Below are 18,054 nucleotides of genomic sequence, written 5' to 3'. Positions count from 1 at the left end.
AAATATTTTCGTGCATCATTTTATTGGGTGGGGTATCCTGCAGTCAGTGTCTCCAACAAGCAGCCCCACTCCTTCTAATGAGGACACTCTAATGAGCATGTCCCAGAGAGAGAAACCTCCGCAAAGTCATTAGGCCTCTCTGGGGCGTCTCTATAGTAACAGCGTGGAAGAATTATGGGTTGGCGTACTGGCGCTCACCTGTTTCAGCATTAACCGGCTTTTGAGCCGTGAAGCACTGAAGCTTTTGAAGTTCAGACATCCGTGTGTGTACACAGAGAGTTAAGCACGGGCTTCAAGAGATATCCTGAAAGCTCCAGCGATAACGGGAGCGGTTATCTGACAGGGTCGAGGCCACTGCTACAGGTTAGGCGAGAGGGAAGCATGGCTGCTTGGTTTTTACAGCTCACATATGACATGACTGTTTTTGCACTGTTGAGGGTGGTTTACGACGGCGATAGCAGCCATAAATGTGCCAAACCTGACAGATGTGTGTCTCTGAAATGGTTTTATCGTGTTTGAGATGATGGAACAAAAGGCAACAAGTCAGTGATTCCCAAACCTGGGACTGGAGCCCCTGTGTGCAACAGACCGTCGTGAGACAGGTTAGTTTTACCCTACTGATGATGTGTTGTTGCAATAGTAATCCTGCTCGGCCTCATAGCCACAGAGAAGAAAGTGGGGGCTCTGCTTGGCCCACTTTGAGTTTGTCAAAATCTATTGAGAAAACCATAAATAGTCACTTTCTAGATTCTGAGGCAGACCTGAAAAGACTGCTCATTGTTTTAATGTTAAAGGATCCTGCTTTGTTAGTTTGAAATGTGGGTGTGTCCAAAAACACTTTGCATCACTGTAATGGAAATCAGTGGTTATAAGGGGGTCTCCAGCTTTTCCTAACGGTGGGACTCCAGGGCCAAATGGTCAGAAATCACTGCAATAAAAAGGACATGAGAAAAATCTAGCATTGTTTTGTTACTTTGTTTTTTCATTTTGGTAAAGTAATAATTTCACCATTTCTTAAGAATATTCTCACCTCCTGTTATCTTCACGTCCCTGTCAAGTCCAACCTACTGTGTCGTAAGACCCTATGATATGCAAGAACCTTTCAACTTTTGTTTTGTATTCAAAAAGTAGCATTTTTTTCTTGACAAAACATGTCAATGTCATATGTCAACAAACACTTGGTAGTTTTTGAGGGAGTCGCCATTACTGTTGCTTGTATTCCAGTACTGTTATAGAATTACAGTAGTTATATTTCACTGCCTTACTCCTTCTACCTCTGACTCTCACTACTAAACTGATCAAAGCGAGGGGATTTTCCCTGGGTTTCCCCATTGGGTTGTGGGATGGTCTGAAGTTCCGAGCAAAGGTTGAAAAGCAAAAGAAAAAAAGAGAGGAAAAGGACAAATGTATGGGTAAAGGTGTAATCGCACTGACCAGGTGGTAACAGCTGCTGCTTGTGTATCACAATATGGAGCAAGGTCAAAGGTCAAAGGCCCAGAGATGCAGTGCAGGCTGTCTGCAGAAAACCTCCTTCCCTTTGCTCTCATTTTTCATGTCGTTCTCTCATTTATTCAGGCCCGGGATGGCACAGAGGGCTTGACTCAGCCGGCTGCCAGACAAAGGCCCTTCAGTGCAGTCAGTATTATTCAGATCCCATATCTGCCCTGAGTCCTATGAGATCACCACAATGCTATGTCTCCCTCACAGAAAAGTATTCACATACTGAGAGAGATACTATTTTGCAAGTGGAAGCGCTGCGTGGAGATATTGCGCGGACAAGGGTAATATACACAGAACAGACATGCCTGCAAACACACACTCGCAGAATCAGGGTCACACATGCACGCAGCAGGAAAAAGAGGCTGCTTTGTCTCCATTTGGGATTTTACATGTTAATCAGATTTTGACCGAAGCGCGGTTTTCAGCTCCTCACCAGAAAACGCGGAGATATTCCATCTCTTGTTTCTGTTGTCTGAATCCAACAATTGTGTCAGACATATGGCAGTAGTGCACGAGTAACAGAGTTATTAAGTCTGTACGAATGAGAATCTCAAAGTTTGGCACTACAATTAAGCTTTGCGAGTCTTCACACAACACAATATGTGCTTCTAATCCATATGTAAAGATTAAACATTCCTTAAATTAATGGCCACATGACTGCAAAATACGTCTGTTAATAAACTGGCTTGTGGATTAATTGCTCGAGTATCATCATCTAAACATTACTAACTTTTCGAAAGCAATGAGCTCCAGAGTTCAGGAAGCCCAAACTGTGTGATAGGTCTTACATATAACAACATAAAGCTGTTCAGAAATGCTGAGTGGGCAAAAAAATGCATAGAGAAATAAATCAAGCCATCTCAAAAACAAGAATTATCTTGATGTAAGCCCTGGGCCAATCAGTGACAGTGATCTTGTCTTGTCTTGTTACCTTGTCAAATACGTGCTTATTTGCTATTTTCATCAAATTTTGGGGGTGTTTGCAAAGAGCTGTTTAACAGCATCTGTTGCTAACTGTTAAAGCTGAAGGCACAAAGCTGGTTATATGGACAGACATATTCAAGGCTGCTGTGTTAAGTTAAGCACATCATCTCGAGAATGAGGAATTGTAATGGCTTTTTTGATCATATCTATATAATTATAGTTGATGGTATGAGCCTGAGAGCCATTCATAGGCATAGTGACAGGCTTGTTATAAGTCTAATGTATAGCAGTGGTTTTCTAAGCATGGGGCCTGTCCCTCCTGGGCGTGCAAGGGAGGCCAAAGGAAGAAAAATGTGTCGGTCAAGGGGATGATTTGTTGCACCACAGCCCAGAAGGCAAGTGTAAAAGAACAGTTCTAACACAAGTTTTCAGAAAATAACTATAGGAACGACTTAAAAACATTCGATCAACACCAGAAGACTTGGATGTTATGGATGCCAACATTAATTTTGTATAGTTGTTCTATGAAACTATTCACTAACCACAAAAAATGTATGTTGTTCTGTTTCAGCAATGAAGTTCTGAGGAAAATGTTCTTTCTTGTCGCATGTATAGCATGAGCCATACACTCTGAATTAATTAGCTATTAAATTAGGAAAAATTAGGACAATCAGCAGCCTTTTATTGACCGAAGAACTTAACAGTCTTGACTGCAAAAACAAACAAGCAAAAACTAATTAAAATCTTTGTTTTTCCAACAGATTTGAGAATACATTGGTTTTTCACAAGAAAAGCGGATTTAATTTAGCCGAACACACGTCAGAAGTAAGATACTTTGCAGATTAAGCGGCTGTGGAAGGTGGCACGAGTGACCACTAAACATACTAATCAAATAAGACCAGAGTTTGATACAAACACCTACCACAAATCTCGTGGGTCATATCAATGAAGATAATAACTTTAAAGCAGCCAATTATTATTTTTTGCCCACAGCATTCCCATTTTACCCTACATGCATAAATTTAACTCCAGCAACAACAGTTTCATGTGTTTTTAAGAACATGAATGTTCACGTTATTCTTTTTTTCATGCTTTCTTAATCTAAATAATAAATCTACTGACGCTTGGTTTGAGCACTTGTCGACATATTCAGACATTATTATGTTTAATGTATAATCATACATATTACCAAACACAATTTTAGAGAAATTCTATTCAAGTTCACATAAGAGTACACCAGGCACATGTTATCTCTGCCATCTGTACATTGCACTGTATGAACTGCACACATGGATTTACGCCTCAGGCCTAAGAATTAAAATTTTACTCCATGCATATTATTATGATTCCGGCTAAATTATGACTTCTGTCAAGTAAAATACAAAAAAACTGAACTGGTGAGGTAAGTTCTACAATAAAGCTTTGAGGACTCCTAATACCTGAGTCTGCACAGCGTCACATGCAGCCCCACAGTCCCCCGCTGCAGAGTTGTGATGTGCATCTCCATGGTAACTCTACATAAATAGCTGTGCAGAGGACGACCACCGCTTATACATAATGCACATGTGCGCATGCACAAATCTCAGTCACATGAATCACACTCGTCCCTTTTTCTCACTATGGTTAAAGAGGGGAATTCCACTTCTTATAGGGGTGGCCTCCAATCATCCATGATTTACAGCTCATGCATGACACTTCATACATATACATCACACTAGATGCATTATTCTAACCTTCCTGTCTGCACATATCTGTATGTGTACAATCCCTTTATGGTTACATGTTTCTGATGAAACTTGATAAAGCAAATAAAATTAACTTTCTTGAAAGAATATTTGCATGGAAAGTCTGTCTTTGCATCATTGATCTCATTGCTGCAGAGGATCATTGAGGTTGTTATAATGCACATGGACTTAGTGTGGAATGACAGGCAGCTTGGTCACTGTCAGAAAAAGCTGCTATACACAAATGATAGTAGAACTGTAACTGAAACTGAAAACTAAATCCATGTTATCCTCGTAGAACTACTCGACGATATCGTTGGAAACAAGATGTGAATCTGTGTGACTAAATAGCTTTTTCAGAGGATTCAGGCTTCTTGAGAGGTTCTTTATGGCGCCATGAGATATTGTAAAGCTTTCTTACATACGGATGCAGATCACTGAATATATAACGAGATTAATGTCACAACTTCCTCGAAGGCATGATGTCAGAATGCAGTATTTTAATAGTGCTCTCTTGCCACGCTGACCCCAAATCAGTGAAGTCCTGAATTTATTGAGCTGCACCTCAAGTGTTTATTGTGCCTTCACACAAAGAGTCAGCACTGTGTGATGAAAGAAGCACAACCACATCCAGTGCATCACGTTAATGTAAAAGCATGGATGAAATAGGATAGAGTACATGCATGCAGCTGACTTGTACTCATGCGAATTCACAGCAGATCATTGTTATGTCCTAACAATAGCTACAATTCATCACATCGACTTTAAATCAGCGACAATCCCACTGCAGCAATTCACCTCTGTGGGGACGGCCTCTCCCCTCTCACACCCACCCGATGCTCCCCTCCTCACCGTGCACACTGAAGCCGCTATGGAAAGTAAACTTCTATTAGATTGCCGCTCCATCTGGCTTGTATCGTGCACATTAAGAGAGCCCAACCATTCAAGCTCCTGCCTGCCTGCCATCAGTCTCAGCATGTTTTTGATCTGAACTCATAATAGGCCACGTAACAGTTGGAAAATGAAAGGAAAACAAAACCTGAGTGAGAGGAATCAGGTATTGAGGTAATGCAGAAGAAAATTAATCAGCTGTGACAATCAACTTGTGTAATGTGAACAAATTTGCAACAAAGAAACTGGCAATGAGCAACTACCAACCTCACCCAGGTCTCATGGGCTTTTATATCTTTCATTATCTTTCATTATCTCATAATGTTATTTAATCTGGCACATTGTCAGTGTTTCCATTAACCACAGTCGTCTGCTGCTTTCAAAGCTTTGAAATGATTGTCAACCAACTCAAAGGCAATGTTGGTGACTCGCTGGTGACAAAAGTGGATCAATAGCTAGACCCCCTAAAAAACAGCTGAAATTGTAAATATAACTGATGAATCAAGTAAGTGAGAAGATAACTAGCAATTTTAAATGAATTCATGAACTCACAGCACCACAAGACAATGAAGTCTCAAATCACGTTGCTTTTGATAAAAACCTCTGTAAAGTTGAGTTCAAAAGGTCTTGGTGATTTATCAACATTGTTTTCACAAACTTTTTTTTTCAACCTGACCCCTAAAAAAACAGAAGCAGCCACGAAAAGTTATATGTGTGTCTCTTCACCTCAGCAATTCAATGCAACTTACACAATAGACTTGGCTGGTATTTATTGTAATCCGGTTTTAAACAACTAAATGGCCAGTGTGTATGATTGAGGCTATTGCAATGTACTATTTTTCCACATAGCCTCCACAATATCCCTGTAGTGGACTCAAAAATAAACAGCAAACACTGACTATAGAGACCACCACAGCTTCTCAGGGATTCATTGCAGTTTAAACTTCTCAGCAGCTAAAGACTCAACTCTTCTGAGGATATTCCATGATTTTATATATATATATATATATATATATATATATATATACACACACACACACACACACACACACACACACACACACACACACACACACACACACACACACACACACACACACACACACACACACACACACACACACACACACATTACACGACATACACAAAACTAACTTTAGACTTTTCAACAAACAGACTGGCAATCCCCAGGTATCCCCCTGTGTTGACTTTAGCAGTGTTTAACCAAACACAGTCCAGTCAGTCAAGCTTTGTTCTTGTGTGTTTGTATATCTGAGAGATAAAGACAAAGAGAGTCAGGACTGACTGACAAATGAGGATTCCTCCAAACCTGGACAAGGGCACAGACTTCCTTCCTGTTCCATTTTGTATTCACGTCAAACGTGTGTTGACGCTGCATTGATCCGGACATCATTCCTGATTTCATGAGTGAAGTGTTTTATGTTTATACATATGATTTCTTCTTGACTGTAATCACTCAGTCCAGTTAATATGCATATCAAGTTGAACATCATAATCACCATCACATATATGTTTACCTGCTGGCAGCAACTCTTTAAAATGCACCCCAGTCTTTTAGTGAAGTAAATCAAACAAACTTAAAATGACTATAAAATGCATTGTCTCAGCTTGTTAATTGTTCTGCTTGAGCACAGATGGGGGACAGCATAGATGTTTTTAGCTGTACACTGAAAAAATGTAACCATGCAGGGGGCCAATGCACCACTCCCTGAAGAAAAAACACAGGCTTGGAAACTCTATTTGTAGCTATTTCGACACAAAAGCACCACATATCTCCAGGGATCTCTATGAAGAAATCCCTGCTGGTGGGATCCAATATCAAACAATGATTAGCAGGACAGCCCAGTCTGTAAATATCTAATCTCCACAGCCAGATATTTGACTTGACTCGGGATGAGTGAGCTTTACTTTCTACAACAACAATCACACTCTGGACCCAGCCTTGGGTTTTCAGGCTCTGTAAGCAGCTGAGGCAGACTAAAAGCAACAGTATTTATGTTCTTAAAGTCCACGACCATTGTGTCATCTTTTCATGTGAAACATGAGGGGTGAAGTGGATGTCCAAAGCATATAGCTGCGGTTGTCTCCTGCTGATTTCTGGTGCATTTACAAAAAGAGCAAGGTGACAAGTGCATGGAAGCTCAGCATGTTCATGTGCAGCAGTAACTCACTGGTTTAGTTCAGGACAGAAGCCAATGATCCTGCAGTCAGAAGTGTGAAATGAAGGACAGACTCAGCGTGTGTATAAAACAAAACAAAAACAAAACAGCTAACACTTTGAACAAACGTCTACTCATAACACCGAAGAGGAAGAGATTAAATCAAGCTGTGAATCTGTTTTGCTGTTATATGTTAGTATAAACAAAAGGAGCCTGAACTTACATTTTCCGGCTGTGTTCATTGTGCTGTCCATGTGAGAGATGAAGTTTATTGGAAGCCCATGAGTGAATGAGTGAGTGAGTGAGGGAGCATGTGAAGGCGCTCCTGATAACACAGACACAGACACTCACTCACACTGGATGTAGTACAGATACACAGGCTGGGAGCTGCAGACAGGCTGCACCTCTGCTGGGTCCTAGTGTCAGCAAAATCAGAACACAGCACAGGTAGACACAGGGCCTGAGATTGTGTCATATTTGCTCAAATATATGAATTGTAATTGTTATTTATGAAATACCTAAGCCTGGATTTTCTGCTCGAGACAAATTGAAGTTATTGAATTTGGCCCAAAAATATCTGTGGGACAAATGATCTAAACAGTGGATGGCGTAACTTCCAATATCTCTGTGAGGAACCTGGGAGTTATTTTACCAAGACTCATCCTTTGATTCCCAGATTAATCTGCAAGACTAGTTTATTTCTGCATAATGTCTCCACAATTAGGTATATGTTGGTTCAAAGTGAGATTGGAAAACTAATTGAAGCATTTGTTACTTCAAAGCTACACTATTGCATCACATCATTAGGGATAAAGATAGATAAATGGATGGATCGTCAGATGACAGACAGGTTACCAGACAGGCTACCAATCCATCATGGGACAGCCACACAGTGAGAACCACACACACAGTCCAATTCACATCATGGGCGATTTATAGTTACTGGTTAACTTCAAACATATGTTTTTGGACTGTGGGAGAAAACCAAAGAAAACAAGGCTCTGCCCAGACTCAAACTCAAACAGGTCCTTCCTGCTGTATCATGACAGTGTTAATAATTATTACTACTTTCAATCAATGTTTTCGGTAAAAGTGACACCATAAATCTAAAAAGAACAAACTAAAAGCAATAAAATAGGCTACTGTGATGTTGAATGCAATTAATGGGTATGAAATACCTTAAGGTGTGACTGTCTCTTTGAAATTCACATGTTTTCTAGGATTTATCAAATGAATCACTGTATTGTTCCTGAAAGTCAAATACACATTTTTAATGTCAAAACTATAAATTCAACATTTAACTAATAACAGCAGCTTGGCCTGAAAAAATGCCATGTGCTCTAAAATGATCTTTCATGAATGTTTCATGTGTATTTGTTAAAGAGCCTTTGCAAAGTTTTTTTAAATTTTTTTATAAATACTTGTAAAAAGACAATAAACCATACTTTTGTCTGTCGCCATTGACACTTTTGTTCAAAGCTGTAACATAGCTGATGTTTGTCTGTGTTGACATTGGCCCTTAGGGCCCAAGGTAATTAGTGAGGGAGTCTTTTGCAATTTTGTCAGGAGTGAAAAAGCAATTACCCTTTTTCTTTAGTTGTTATACCAAGCTGACACCACAATTTGTGATGTCTAACATGGGGTGATATTATTGTAAATCTGATAGCAGACCAAAATCAAAAGTGGCCGATCAACACTGATTTAAAGAGTACAATGTGCTGAGTGTTATTCCCCCTCTGGTCTGTATATAAAATAATCCCCTTCAACTGAAATAATGAAATTAAGCAATTTCCTCTAAAAATTGATATCTAACAATTGCCATTCCATTCCATTCCTTTCCATACTAGGGGGGGGATTAAACCCACAGAGTGAATATCCTGCAATGAAATCTCATGTAATTTGATTTAATTGCATTTAGATTTGATTCACTTCTAATAAAAACATTTTTTTAAAGAGTCTTTGAATAAATACCGATTTTTATATTTAGATTGAGTCACAACTAAAAATACCGGTTAGAAATGACCAGAAATAAGTCTTTCTGAAAAAGTATATAGCAGCATGTGAATCTAGTCGATGTTTGTATGACCGATGAGAGAAAAAGTTTCTCACAGACTGCAGGTGCTGTAAAGTATGAATAGACATCAAAGCGGGGTTCGCTCAGGGAAATACCCCACATATTCCCACCTGCAGGCAATAGCAAATCACTCAACAAACATGCATTAAGACATGTGCAATGAAATCAACCATGCAGGCACAGGGAGAACATGCAAATCCCACAAAGATCAGCACTTTGGAACTTGCTTCGAATCACACAAAATTATATATGAACAAGTAAGTGCACAAATAAAAGAAGACACTGGTTCTGATTTGAAGTTTATTTTAGTGACAAAATCAAAAAAAACAGTATTCAAACGAAGTAAAGTCTTCAACAACCCTGGATCTTTGTCAATGTGTTAAATACCTTGCAGAATGTTTTTTTTTTTGTGAGTGAATATAATCTCTGTAGCTACAAAATTATTAGGTTATTATTCTAAAAAGACTATAAATAATAGTGAATGCAAATTATCGGATGACTAAAACCCTCATACTCAATATTTAGTCATCTTTCTATTGCAATGTGTAGAAAATACAGAACTGGAGGACACAATGGTCATTTTCTTCTATCTCTTAAATCGACTGGATTGCACATTCTTTGAGGTTACCGTACAGCTGCACAGCTGCACAACTGCCTTGATTGGTGACCTTTACCTACTGTATGTATCCAGAGCTGTATGGAAGTGATATGCTAAGTTGAGTATTTTCACTTTGGTTTTTTTTTTTTTAATTTCCACACAAACCAATGCAGGTCACGCATACAATTGCAAAACAAAGCTTTTGTCTACCTCAGATTTTCTTGCTATTTCAATCAATGTAAACTAGAGGTGACATTGTTTTGTGTGAAAGGGGGAGCAGGTAAACAAAATGCATCCTTAAACCAAAGTGAAGTGATGTCGTATGCGTGCACTCATCCCTCTCATTGTATCACTCACACTGATAAAGTGTCAAAAAAAAAAAAAAAACACGATATACTGTATCTACATTCTACCCATTCAAATTGCTGGTGCTGCACAGTCACAACTTAAGAGAGCATAACAAATAAGGCAAAGCCAAAATTACTCCTCAATATGTTTTAGTACTGCAGCTCTGGTCACAGACACTCTCATGTGGCCTTAAAAGTCACAGTCATGTCCTCCGCTATCCTTCTTGTTCAGGAAAAGCACACCACGTCTGTATGACAGTCTCTATTGCTTTCACTCCACTCCAGCACACAGCCATCAGAGCATGTCTCTGTGGCTTTTCCTGCAGCATCCCAGAAGTCCACTCTGGTGTGACCAGAATTTGGTTTGTCATGTGAGGAGATCTAGAACAGGTTCTCAGGCATGGCAGTGTAACTGAGTAGAAGTCCTCTCATCGTCCTATCTCCTCCTGCAGTCTTACGGCTCGCGATATGGCAGTAATCGACTCGTGTCCGCATGTGATTAAAACAGTCGGGCCTGTTTCTTCAGCTCATTCCTCTTCCACAGGGCCAGCCGGTCGAAGTCTTCCACAGTCATACCGAACACCTGGACAAATTCCTCTGGGGAGAGGTGGCGCTATAAACACGGGGGCAAAGAGACAATGATGTTATCATGTTTTTATCAAGCGCCAATAACACCTAAAACATCTTCAGCTTGATGCGTCATGTCGTTTACACCTTATCAAGGACTTCAGTCAAATCAATTATAAATATTGAATATGATATTTGAATAATGTGTGATGGTGTCTATGCGGATGTGTCTGTGTATGCTGCAGGAAAAAGAATTTCATGTAAATTATCAATAACATTATTTTCTTATATTTTAAAGATGTTCATTGATCACAACTACTGCAAAGATGCAATGTGAAAATGTGTAAATTTTCTTCCCAATTCATTTGATTTCCTGAAACATTACTGCATTTAAAATTTTACCACACAAAACATTTTGAACTTTTTTGGTCTATACTGTTGAGCTGGAATTTTATCCCCCCCCCCCCCAAAAAAAAAAAAAAAAAAAAGAGTTGAAGTAAGTAGATTTGAGTCCATCTGAGGGCTTTAGAAGGATCCACTGTACTTAATGATATTAATGGAACTTACTTCCAGTCTGGCTCTGTCGACATCTTTGGGGAGCCTGTTGCGCCCCCTGGTGGTTACAATGAGTGATTCATACGGATGAATCTGCATAAAAGGAACATTTACTACATTTCAAACATTAGGTTACAAACCACACGGATTATTCAACATATAGTCTCATTCACATGTAATGAATCATTTGGATGTAGGAAAAGTAAAAACATTACCGTGTATTCCGCTGCCGGAAAAGAGAAAGACAATTGAGTCAGTACAATGGGGAAAAAGAAAACTGAATTAATTGCTTTGGGATGATAATTGGTCAGTGTTTTAAGTTCATATTAAAATCACCTCGATTTCCCCAGTTGATCTCACTGCCACTGTCATACTGGTACTGGTAGCAATCAGCACTCTGAGGCTGCAGGTACAGAAAAGAAAAAGACATTACTGAAAAGTGGAAACACACATTTATCTTTTGAAATATGATGCAAAAATATAATGATTAATGAGTGTGTCATGGTCACTGTAGTCTCACCCGCTGGATTCCATTCCGTCCATATCCAGGTAGTGATGCTGATTTACATACAAAATCTAGAAGAAAAAAAAAACCCCAAAACAAAACAAAAAAAATTGTTACTAAATGTTACCCAGGTCAATATTCCAGTTGCTATTCATGCAGTCTGGCACTTTTAAATCCTTATTTCAGTGACGGATCAGTGCCAGGAGATGGCGCTCAAGACAAACTAAAGGACTGATATAACTCCAGATGTGCACATGACAATGAGGGGCTTCATTGAGGTAGGGTCATTGACTGACTGACTCCTCTGCAAATACAATGTTTATAAGTTAAAAAAGCTTACACTGAACAACCTTGCTTAAATTCCGATATTACTAAAATAAACAACCACAACTCTTACAGTATATTGGTCTATAGTGATCCTTTTACATGGCAAGTGTAAACTCACCACTGTCGGCACTGTACTGAGATCGGGGTGCTGTGAAAGACAAAAGCACATACATGACATGTTATCTCCCGCAACATGTTTTGAAAGTATTTCTCCACACTCAGGGGGGCATTGCTGTGGCGATTTGTCTGGTTAAAGGTTTTGACAAATACACTGAAAAGGAGCAAGTTGTGTACTCATCAAGGCCCGGTTACACAAAACATCAAAGGGGCAATGAGGCAGAAACAGGCCACGCAGGACTCAGAGAAGAAAGGAAAGGAAAAAAGACACACACACACACACACACACACACACACACACACGCTGCACGCTTCACCATCTAATCGTGCAACACAGCTTGTGCGGTTACAAGCCTTTGTTGCCTCTCAACCACAGCCAGCCGAGTCCCGTTCACTCCTGCCCCCTCCCATTTGAGAAACAGCTTTAATGAGCGATCTTACTGCTCATAAATAAAACAGGATATGGCACACCAGCTGTGAGGGAGGGAGAGCCGGATAGACAGACGCGAAGAGATGGATGGCGAGATAGAGATTTAGCGAAGTAGTTTTACGGAGAGTGGGAAGCGTGTGCGGCACTAAGCGCGCCAGGTGACGAGGGAGATCATAAAAGATGAGGGGGAAAATATGGAGACAGAGAAAGGGATGAGTTCAGTGGGAGATGAGGACGAGCTGGTGTCAGCATGTCATGTCAGAGGCTAAACTAACAGTCCCAGAGGGGTGCGCGATCAGTGGCGCTTGGTCTTTACAAGCAGAAAAAAAAAAGAAAAAGAAACTCTGGCATTTCTGCACACCTGGTGGAGCACTGTGTTCCCACTAGTTTGAAATGTTCAGAGACTGCTGAGTGATCAGATATCCGCACAACAATGGCAGGCCACATCTGCTGCTGCTGTGTCTGCTGGCCTACCACAGGTTCAGCAGCTGCTCTTCCTCACTCATCATCTCTCCATCTCAATAAAGCTGCCAGCCTGAAGCAGCCATGACCATCTGCGACCCGCGTCCGCAACCTCGTGGCCCTCACCTCGAACCCCCAGTGACGGCCGATATTGCGGCTCATAAAAAGCCCCCGTGGCAACACATGAGAGGGACGGACACGCAGGAATACAGCGCAGGCCTTCACCAACTTGCAGAAATGTGAGCCTTACAGCCGTTGATGGTGTTGTTGTACGCCATGGAGCCATGGCCCGTGGTGTTCAGCGTCTCCTTGCTCCCACTTCGAGAATTCCTCGCACTGCCCCAGGGGTCGTTGTCATAGGAACCCGATCTGGCTTTCATCTCCTCCTTTAAGATCATCCTCCCGATGCCACTCCCAATCTGAAAGGCAAGACAGCGAGGGAAACAGTAGATTCAATTCGCCCAGTAAAGATGGGGACAGAAGCAAATACAGCAAAAGGAGATAGTTTAGGTACCACATCATAAAAAAAGTGCATTATTTATTAGTGTTTTTAAGGATGGAGATGGGGGGGGGGGTTCAATGTGATGTCGAAGAAAGGGACATGGCGAATAATGAAGCTCTTACTCTTTGAAGACTCTGACTCCAACCCTCTTCATCTCCTCCAGTCGAGAAGCGTCTCCTTGGCATGCGATAGGCTGTGAGAGTAAAAGGATAAAAGAGATCCCCTCGTATAAATATAGAGCGCAGCGTGGAGCAGGGCAACAGGAGTGAGCGACTGAATAAATATGACAACACTGTTACAAAATGAACTGCACTCCAGTCTGCGCTTGGTTCAGTAAGAGGAAACAACAAGAAGTAAACAAAGCAAGCAGCTCGATGTTAAACAAGCGAGACGGCCGTGCGTCCTACCCCTGGGGGAGCTGGTGTAGGGGTAGTAATCAGACTCTGACTGGCTGTATGGCTCTGGAGAGTAGGTGGAGAGTCTGGACGACCGGAGGATGTCCTCGCTGGTCCTGCTTTTGGTAGCTGCTCCCACATGATTGTCTGTGGAGAAAAAGAAAAAAGCAGGAAGTTAAGAGAGAAGAGAAAAACTGAACGCATCAACTGACAGACAATCCCTCAACACACTCACCTCAATTTAAAAAGCAACGACCTTCATTTATTTGCAGAGTTAATTATAAATAATCTCTCACATTTCCAATCATGACTGATTACAGCAGCTCTTCTGGTTTTATCGGAAGTTTGTTTATCATATTTGAAGTTGACTGTTTGATATTTGAAGTTGACTGTTTGACGTGTTCACTTTAGTGACCCCGTTTGAGCCCAGACTTCAATCCTCAGGTGGGTCAGGTGTCCTTGGTTTAGGGTTGGTCATTTGGTGTTCACAAAAAAATCTGAAGGAAACTGTGCATCTGCACAGAAGATCAAGTTGCAAAATTATTTTGTTCACAGCTTTTATTAGGACTTTTCCTTTTGTTTTTTTTCATAAAATTCAATATTTTGTTATATCAGTTTTGAAATTGGGCTACCTTATGTGCTGTTGGTTATACTGAACCACTTTTCTTGTAAAAGCACTTGAAATAGTTTTAATAATGAAATAAATATACAATAGATTAATAATAATGACATCTTGTCTATTTAGTTTGTTCAGTCTCAGAATTGTACCAACTGAAAAGATCTTGTTAATGGCCAGACGATGATATGCAATCATATTAATAAAGATGAAGAATAAAAAGACATTCATACAGAATAAAAAAAACAATCATAGAAATTTAGAAATTGTGACAAGGTTTAAGCTGTTGGATATCACAAGTGAAAGGCATTAAAATGCAAAACATCACTGCAGTAGATGAATCAGATTATTCCAATGCAACACAAGTTATTCAATTAAAAAAAACTGAATTATTTTCATAGAAAGTATTGAATTTGGGCCAAATTTATGAGAACACTGAAATCTTTTCTATGAAACATTTTAACAGCTAGGAGCACTGAACCTTTATAAAAAAATTTTTTTTAAAACAGGTGCGAGAAATATGACATAACATATAAGGGGCAATGTAATACTAAGCCATAACAAATCTTTATGAGAGTAAAGTAATTGGAGTCTTATGATTTTAGCAAACAACAACTGGGTCATCTCCAAAACTCTTGTGTTGTGTTACTGGTCTGCAGTGGTCAGAACTATTAACAGATGACACGGTCATGGACAACCAAGGCTCAGTACTCAAGCACATTGGGGCAAAGGCTGAGCCAAGTGGTCCAATCCAACAGACAAACCACTGGAGCTCAACCTCCTGCAGAAGTTAATGCTAATTCTGATAGAAAAGTGTCCGAATTCACATTATATCAATTTGTTGCATATGGGGACCAACATAATGTTATGGCAAATCGGGGTAGATTTCCTATTGTGACAAATCGCTGCTTGAGAACTTTATGCTGCATTGTTTTAAGAGAAGCACAATATTAAATATAACATAGAAGTAACGGCACAGCACATTAACACTACAGGTTCAGAGGGGGAGATCGATGCTCCAGCCAACAGCAGGAAAATAACTTGCAGTAAAGTGAGTCCAGTTACTGCTCAGTCTGAGACACATAGTCATCTCACGAGTGGCGAAGCAGCATTATTGATGCCACTCAGCACTGAAGCACAGTCAATGGACGTCAATGGGGGTGACATGCAGTGTAATGTCGCATAGATTGCTCTCCACTCAGTTAGCCATTAGTCATGCCGGCACTAATCCATGATCCATTGAATTCCTTTATACATGAAGCATGACAGTCAACGGCAGACGTGCTCATCTTTGGGATGCTCACTTTCAACCCGGCTAAACACTGAACACACAAACTCGCATAGTTGACACACGTTTAAACTTCTATCAGATTAACTTTGCTTTCGCATCACTGACAAGGGATGACGAATACACACGCACAAACACAGATGTGAGTGAAACAGCGAGAGTAGGGAAATACTTACAGTGGTAAGGTCACCGTAAAGTGGAGCAGGAGGTGTAGGGAAGTGAATAAAAGTGATTGGATGCAGTAAAAAAGAGGTGAAAAAAAAGGGAAACATTACTGGAGTGTCCCACAGGGAGATATGAGAATGTGACTGCTTTGCTACCAATACGGTAAGGTGACAAACAGGGAGCTTTGATACGGGGTTTCTTCCATATCGATAGCAACTTGTTAACCAATTAGTACATAACCAGCCATTGGTGCTCAAAGCAACTTGACTTCTCATGCTGCAGTCGTTCCTTTGAATGAGGTACTAAAATGAGAGGGGGGAATAATCAATGGCTTTTATGGTAGACAGAAGTACAAGAAGAATCAGTACGTCTAACATGTCGTCACCTCTATGTCGTAGTTCTCCATAACTAAGAACCCATGGCCAGTGATGTACTAATTTGACTGCTGACAAACACAGAAAGGGCGAAAGTGTCCATAAACACATTGACACACTGTTCACTGACTTATCCACACATACAGTACAGAGGAGCATGCACAGGGCACAAACAAAGATAAGCTGTCCTCAGTCCAGACATCTTGTGTCTTGTGACTCTCAGCTGGAAAGCCTTCGGAAGAGCAATGTGACGTGTTCAAGCTCAAGCAAACTGTCCAGATGGCTGAAGTGCTTTTTAGTCTAATGACTAAAAAGGAAAAAGAAAAAAATAAATAATACAAAACTAGTATAATGTGTTAACTATGGTTTTATCACTATGGTATTATCAACATAAATATACACAATTAGATAATAGTCTTTCCTTTTTCACATCTTCACCTCTTTTCACCTCCAGTTACCATCTTGTCCTTGGAGTGATGTCTCCTTAAAAGGGCTTCCGATGTGAATTTCTAAACTTTGACTTTGTTGTACATCAGGTGGCAGTGCTGAGACACTTTGGCATCAATCTTTCCTTCACTCAGCTTTTCCATCTTTGGTTCATTGGATCTTTCCCTTGGTTGTTAGTTACTGTGGTCCAGGTTGGATCCAGTGAGTGTGCTTATCACACACATCACCCCAATTTGTAAGAACGACCAGCTTCAGCCACTGTGGCCTCTTAATGTGACTCAATGCACCATCTTGTGGTGAACATTTTTACTGCTCATACTAAATGGGCTGGGGCGTGTTGAGTAAAAAACAAAAACGCCTGACGTTGGTATTCAGACAGCATTGCATCAAATAAATGTCTTTGAGGTGAATGTTGTTTTGTCTCCTTATGGGTATGAATCAAAGTTATAGTGATTCACATTAACTAAATAATTTTACCTTCAACCCATTTATGACTATATTTATATCTGAGCTGCTCTGGATTATTGTGATTTTGTTTGATTTAGATGTGTTTAGTTTCATGCCTTGCCATGTTTATTATTGTGTAGTGCTCCTCTCATTTCAATGGTGTGTCTGACTCCACCCCCATGTCCTCCATTGTACTAACTCGCCCTCACCCTTGTTTTCTCAGTTACGTTTTCTCAGTCCTCACTGTGTGTTTATATGGACCTTCTTCAGTTTTTTTTCTTTTTGTTGCCTGTTTTTCTCTCACAGTTTTTCTGCAGCCTTTTTCTTAGTAATTACCTTGTCCTACTTTGTCTTGATCTCATTTTGACCTTCAATTTTACTGACTTCATCATGGATTATCCAGTTTTGCTTTGTTGGGCTGATTCCTGGAGTAGTGAACCCTGCGGTCCTTGGTCTATAAAAAAAAAAAAAGTGTGATTCTGCTTCTGCTGTTTGGTCGTGCGTTTGGGTCCCGTTTCTCAAAATGGTGGGATTTATGGCTATATAATCGTCAATATAATCGTTGCACATTTAATCGTCAATAAATGTGCAACGAGTGCATCCCCCCTTTTGCCAGATA

General features: G+C 40.3%; 1 protein-coding gene across 2 annotated transcripts in view; it reads right to left on the bottom strand.

The window, feature by feature from the left end:
• Window positions 1-9,658: 9,658 nt before the first annotated feature.
• The window catches only part of ablim3 (actin binding LIM protein family, member 3), a 45,963-nt gene continuing 37,567 nt past the window's right edge, over window positions 9,659-18,054 (bottom strand). For both annotated transcript variants that reach the window (XM_080502226.1, XM_080502227.1), the window contains 9 exons: window positions 14,111-14,245; window positions 13,826-13,896; window positions 13,452-13,620; window positions 12,311-12,340; window positions 11,881-11,936; window positions 11,697-11,763; window positions 11,576-11,586; window positions 11,373-11,453; window positions 9,659-10,851 (listed from right to left, as the gene is read on the bottom strand). In XM_080502226.1, coding sequence (XP_080358352.1) covers window positions 10,738-10,851; window positions 11,373-11,453; window positions 11,576-11,586; window positions 11,697-11,763; window positions 11,881-11,936; window positions 12,311-12,340; window positions 13,452-13,620; window positions 13,826-13,896; window positions 14,111-14,245 — 734 coding nt within the window. In that variant the 3' untranslated portion in view covers window positions 9,659-10,737. The remainder of the gene's footprint in view (window positions 10,852-11,372; window positions 11,454-11,575; window positions 11,587-11,696; window positions 11,764-11,880; window positions 11,937-12,310; window positions 12,341-13,451; window positions 13,621-13,825; window positions 13,897-14,110; window positions 14,246-18,054) is intronic.

The sequence above is a fragment of the Blennius ocellaris genome (genome assembly GCF_963422515.1).
Source record: "Blennius ocellaris genome assembly, chromosome: 9".
NCBI lineage: Eukaryota > Metazoa > Chordata > Actinopteri > Blenniiformes > Blenniidae > Blennius > Blennius ocellaris.
The sequence above is the reverse complement of the archived record's forward strand: the minus strand, read 5'-3'. Positions and strand labels throughout refer to the sequence as shown.